This window comes from Lacerta agilis, chromosome 10, assembly GCF_009819535.1.
Source record: "Lacerta agilis isolate rLacAgi1 chromosome 10, rLacAgi1.pri, whole genome shotgun sequence".
In the NCBI taxonomy this organism is placed as follows: Eukaryota; Metazoa; Chordata; class Lepidosauria; order Squamata; family Lacertidae; genus Lacerta; species Lacerta agilis.
In genome coordinates, this window is record NC_046321.1 from 64,376,838 (window position 1) to 64,381,648 (window position 4,811).

General features: G+C 41.4%; 1 protein-coding gene across 1 annotated transcript in view; it reads left to right on the plus strand.

Annotated features, from left to right (window-relative positions):
* The window catches only part of ORC5 (origin recognition complex subunit 5), an 80,526-nt gene extending 78,647 nt beyond the window's left edge, over nt 1-1,879 (plus strand). Inside the window, 1 exon segment of the mRNA XM_033161707.1 lies at nt 1,331-1,879. Coding sequence (XP_033017598.1) covers nt 1,331-1,376 — 46 coding nt within the window. The 3' untranslated portion in view covers nt 1,377-1,879.
* The last annotated feature ends 2,932 nt before the right edge of the window (nt 1,880-4,811 follow it).

Here is a 4,811-nt window from a genome sequence, read left to right on the forward strand (position 1 = left end):
GTATAATTCTTCATTCTAACAAAGCACAAAAATACATTCAAATCTTCTGTCCTATTGAGTATTCTTGGATTGTTCACGTTTAGTTAAAAAGCATGGGTCAACTACTGTCAAGAAAGAAAGAATGCAGACTGCAAATTAGTACAGATGAAGGAGTTATGCCATACATAATGCTGAAACAGGTGGTTTGGACGAATAACAGAATGTTCAATAGCAGACAAGATTGCTGCTTTGCATTTCCAAACAGTGTGCCATGTTTACTGGAGTTGTTTTTTAAAAAAAATTAAAAAACTTTTATTCTTGAGCTAAATTTGTTTTGCAGCTTCAGTACTGAGATGAACAGCTTTAAATGTTTGATAGTCTTTGAAAAGCTGTGTAACAAGATAACTCAGGTGCATTCATTCATCTGGGCCAATGGTGTAGCAGCTGGGGCAAGTATCTGCTGTAAACCACCGAAACAACATACAGTCAAACCTTGGTTGTCGGATGTAATCCGTTCCAGAAGCCCATTCAGCTTCCAAAACATTCGACAACCGAGGCGTGGCTTCCGATTGGTTGCAAGAGCTTCCTGCACTCAAGCAGAAGCCTCATCAGATGTTTGGCTTCCAAAAAACGTTCGAAAACTGGAGCATTTACCAGAGCATTTATGGAGCCATTCAGGAACCAAGGTTTGACTGTATATGATCTGGATGCATCACATAGTGGCTCAGATGCACAAAACACTAATTTGTGCATTCTTTCCCCCTTTCTCCTTTCATCCTCTACTCTCTCCCTCCACCCTCAAAGCATACAATCAAGATTTGGCACATAGAGGCCTACATGTGGAGCATCTCCGTCACAGAATGTATTGTCTATGGGGGGAGAGTTGGATGTTAATGATGATGACTACAGATAATAATAAAAATCACCAAAAACACAGAAAATACAATAAAAGCAAGTAAACATTAATAGAGGTAAAACAATGTACACATATAAAATCTGTTTAACCATAGAAGTAATTACAATAAAAGCAACACGGCACCAGTCATTTCATTAGAAGCAGTCAGTTCCCAAAAAATTGTTGGAACAAGAAGGTCCCCACCTGCCAGTGGAAGGACAGCAAGCAACCAGTTCTTCCACTGTAGAAAAAACAGTGCTAGAAGGAAAGTGTGTGGGCCTCGGCCTCAGTGTTCCAACCTTTAATATTTTAGAGCTAGGCCTCGTTACATTCAGAATTCAAACTTTGCAATCTTGCTACCATGGAGGTCTCAGCTCAAAGGTGCACCAGGTGACTTGGCCATTCCCAAAGAGGAGTAGAGATTTAAGTAAACTGACATACTATGTTGTCTTACAGGACTGTGAACTTTGACATCATAAAGTACTTGTATGACTTCCTGTGAAGACCATCTGGACACTGGGATGACAACTAAGGCAATTGGTGTTCCTCTATCTACTTTAGCCATCCAGCGAGAGGAGACTTTGGGCTCTATTGGATTTGTCCAAAACAGGTGCTGGCTCAGCATGGGATCTGATGAAAACACTAGTTGGTCTGGATGGATCTGAGCTGAGGACTATTTACCCAAGACCCTGGAGTATTTGGAAAGAACGTGTTAATTATAAACAGCAGGGACCAAGCACAATCTGTTCTGCTCTTAATGATGTTATCTTAACGCTGAAATTGCCTGAAACCCATTTTACTAAGGAGTGTATTTTGTGCTATGATGAAGGTCTCCCCCTGTGCTTTGAACATGGCAGCAGCCTTGTTTGTATGCCCAGTCTTTTCACTTCCTCTCCATGGGAACCTTTTGCATTTGTCTGCCAAACAGCTCGGTCCTAAGGCCACCTTTTAAGAAATTGGAATAGAAAATACAATAAACTTAAAAACCAAGCTGCTTATCTTTCATTCCTAGATCCTGTCTAGTTATTTGTAGATTCACTATTAGAACAGATTGGTAAATACCGTCTATTTTTTCACTAACCACCCAGTTCTTACTGTTGCTTGTTGCAATTACATTCAGACAAGAGTGCACTTTGGCAAATTGCTCCCTTCTCTAAAGATATACACTGACATGTGATATTGGAAAGAATAATAAGCTTATCTAGCCTGGAGAAGAGAGGTAGGAACTCTGGGGCAGCTTCCAGAGTTTTGCTGCACAGGGATCTTCTCTCTGTGGTAAACACATACATCATGAGAAGTAAAACATATCACAATTATCATTAGTCAAATTGTGGATTGTTCTATAGCTTTTGACACAGTGGTGGCTTTCTGTTGGGCCTGGTGGAGTGAAGGGCAGGGCAGGTACTAGCAGGTGGAGCTAGGAGTAGGTGCAACCAGAGCTTATAACAGGCAGAGGTAGAAGCAGGGAGGAGCAGACAACAAGGAAGGAAAAGGAAGGAAAAAAGCCAAAGAGCTGGGAAGATGCAGAAATAAGAGAGGTTAAGGAGTGGAGAGCAATTTTTCTACACTGCAAGTATGGAAATACTCTTCTCCTAGCATAGAAACCAAACAATATTGCCATGGGTTCCCTTCCCCTGCTTTAAAACAAAGCAACACAACCCACCTTCACTTTCCCACCATTTTTCTATGGACAATTGCATGAGTAAAGCTGTTGTTTTCTTTCTAGAAGGAGAGCGAGTTAAAGGGGTGGGACCAAGCCACAGCAATGAAGGCTCCGAGCATGAAGAACGATGGAGAATGGGTGGTTATAACATGGGAGACAGAGTGGACTCAAGTGCTCAAGGTAAAGGAGGAAGGGCTTAGGGCTGCTGGGGGGGGGGGGAGCAGACTACTGTTGGTGGCTCATTGTCAGTTTTGAACCAGTCACTCCTGATTTGAAGCTTGAAGTGGTTTCTGCCGAATGCTTTTTCTGCTAGTTGTCAGTTGAGGGGCAGCAAGAATGCCTTGCCAGCTCTGTTTTTTTGTTTTGACACTGGAGTGAAAAGTCTATTTCTCCTTAGAGCTGGATATTTTTTCTACCCCTTTCCAACTTATTTTACTCTTGAAAGCTTTATCTAGGGAACACTCTTTCTGGGAAAGCAGGAGGAAAGTCCTGCCTTCTGGGTTTTTTGTGGCACAATATGGACTATAGAAGTGTGGAGTTTGGGGGCAAATGGCTCAGTAGGATGGAGACATCATGCCTGACTTCCTTGAGGGGAGAATGTGACATTGGAGACTATCCTTTGTGCCCAGTATTTACTTAAGAAGGTTAGGGGGTGTAAGGAAATCTCATTTAAAAGGCACTGTCCATGCAGAGATAGCTGCTCATAAAACACACAGAATCATAATTTCAGTGGTGCTAGAAGCAGGTGCAAAAGTCTTCTTAATTGGTCATCTTGAGAAATCTTCTAAAGCTACCAAGACCAATGTCTTGTGTTTGGCTCAGTTCCCTTGAGATCTTTTGTCAGTGACACCAGCATCCACAAAGAGCCACATGTCAGCTCAGTACCTTCATTGTTTCAGCAGAATAGCAGATACACACAGAGAACCAGTGCTGAGGATCCATAGACTTGCCAATTATTCTAAAAGTGAGTCTCCTGGTCTTAGAGAAATTCCAAGAAGCCATAGTGATGCCCCAAGCTTCATATTACTTGAGTAGATTGAGGAAAGGGTTGCTTCAATCACAGAAGGTGAGCTGTACACACCTCTGTCACCCAAACTAGCAGGAGGGATGAGTTTGCCTTGCCTGCATTGATGACTCCATGTGGAAAAGTATTGCCAGAGTAAAGACTGGATTTTTCCACTCTGGTAGAATCTAGAATAAGTTCTGCAATCAATAAGCAGGCAAAGATTGTCATAGGCAATAAATATCACTTTGTGGGCTCTGTGGGCACCAGCACAGCCAAGGATTAATACCACTAAGCCCTTACCATGCCAAAAGACCTGCAACATTTAAAAGAAGTGTCTGAAGCCTCCCACCTTTCCTTAGTGGACTTCTATTATGTCTGATTGAGATCTTGAAGGGCAAGGTGCCAAAGCTACACATGTGTGTGGAATAAACCTTGTATAAATACATTCCCTTTTGGCTGTACTGTAGAAATGGAAAAAAGCACTATCCAGCCATCAGTGGTTTTGGTCACACCAGAAACTTCTTTCACACCAGCTGCATGCTTCAAGCTGCAGAACTGTTGCCTTTACAGAAACAAAGAGCTATGAATTATTGGATGATGGAGCATTTGCCACACCGCTGAGCTTAATTCTATAGCAAAATTATACTCATCAGTCTGATGCTGTCAAGTGACTTGCAATTTTCAGCTAACACTGCACACAGCTAACACTAAAGTGAGGTTGTCCTGTAAGTTTGTTTTTTTAATGCATTATATGGTTTAGAATCACTTTATATCTGATTTGAAATCAAATGCAATATCTCTGACTGGTACAGAAAGTTGCGGGGGGAGTAAACAACACACAAGGAACACCAATTGAAGTTGAGCATGGACACCTGAACCTCCTGTATTATGAAGACTGAAAAATATTTTAATTTTTTACATTGTAGCATGTAGAAATCTAAGAGAGTGGAATTGTTTAATGGTGTTTTTCCTTACCATAGGCTACTGTAGGGTTTAGGCGTGACATGTCCAGCAACCTGTGAAAACAGATTATTTTATTATTCTTTCTTTCCATTTATACACCTCTTTACTATTTAAAGGTCTGACTGGTTTACATGCACAATAAACCGTTATTGACCAACAAAGGACTCGGCTACATTAGTAAAGAAAAATCATTTTATATGCATTATAACATTGCAACACCAGATGGCGCTGTGGAGTCCCGCCTTTTGTCAGTGTGATTTCCCACTATGAAGGTTACAACACGTTTTCCTGAAACACTTCTCTGA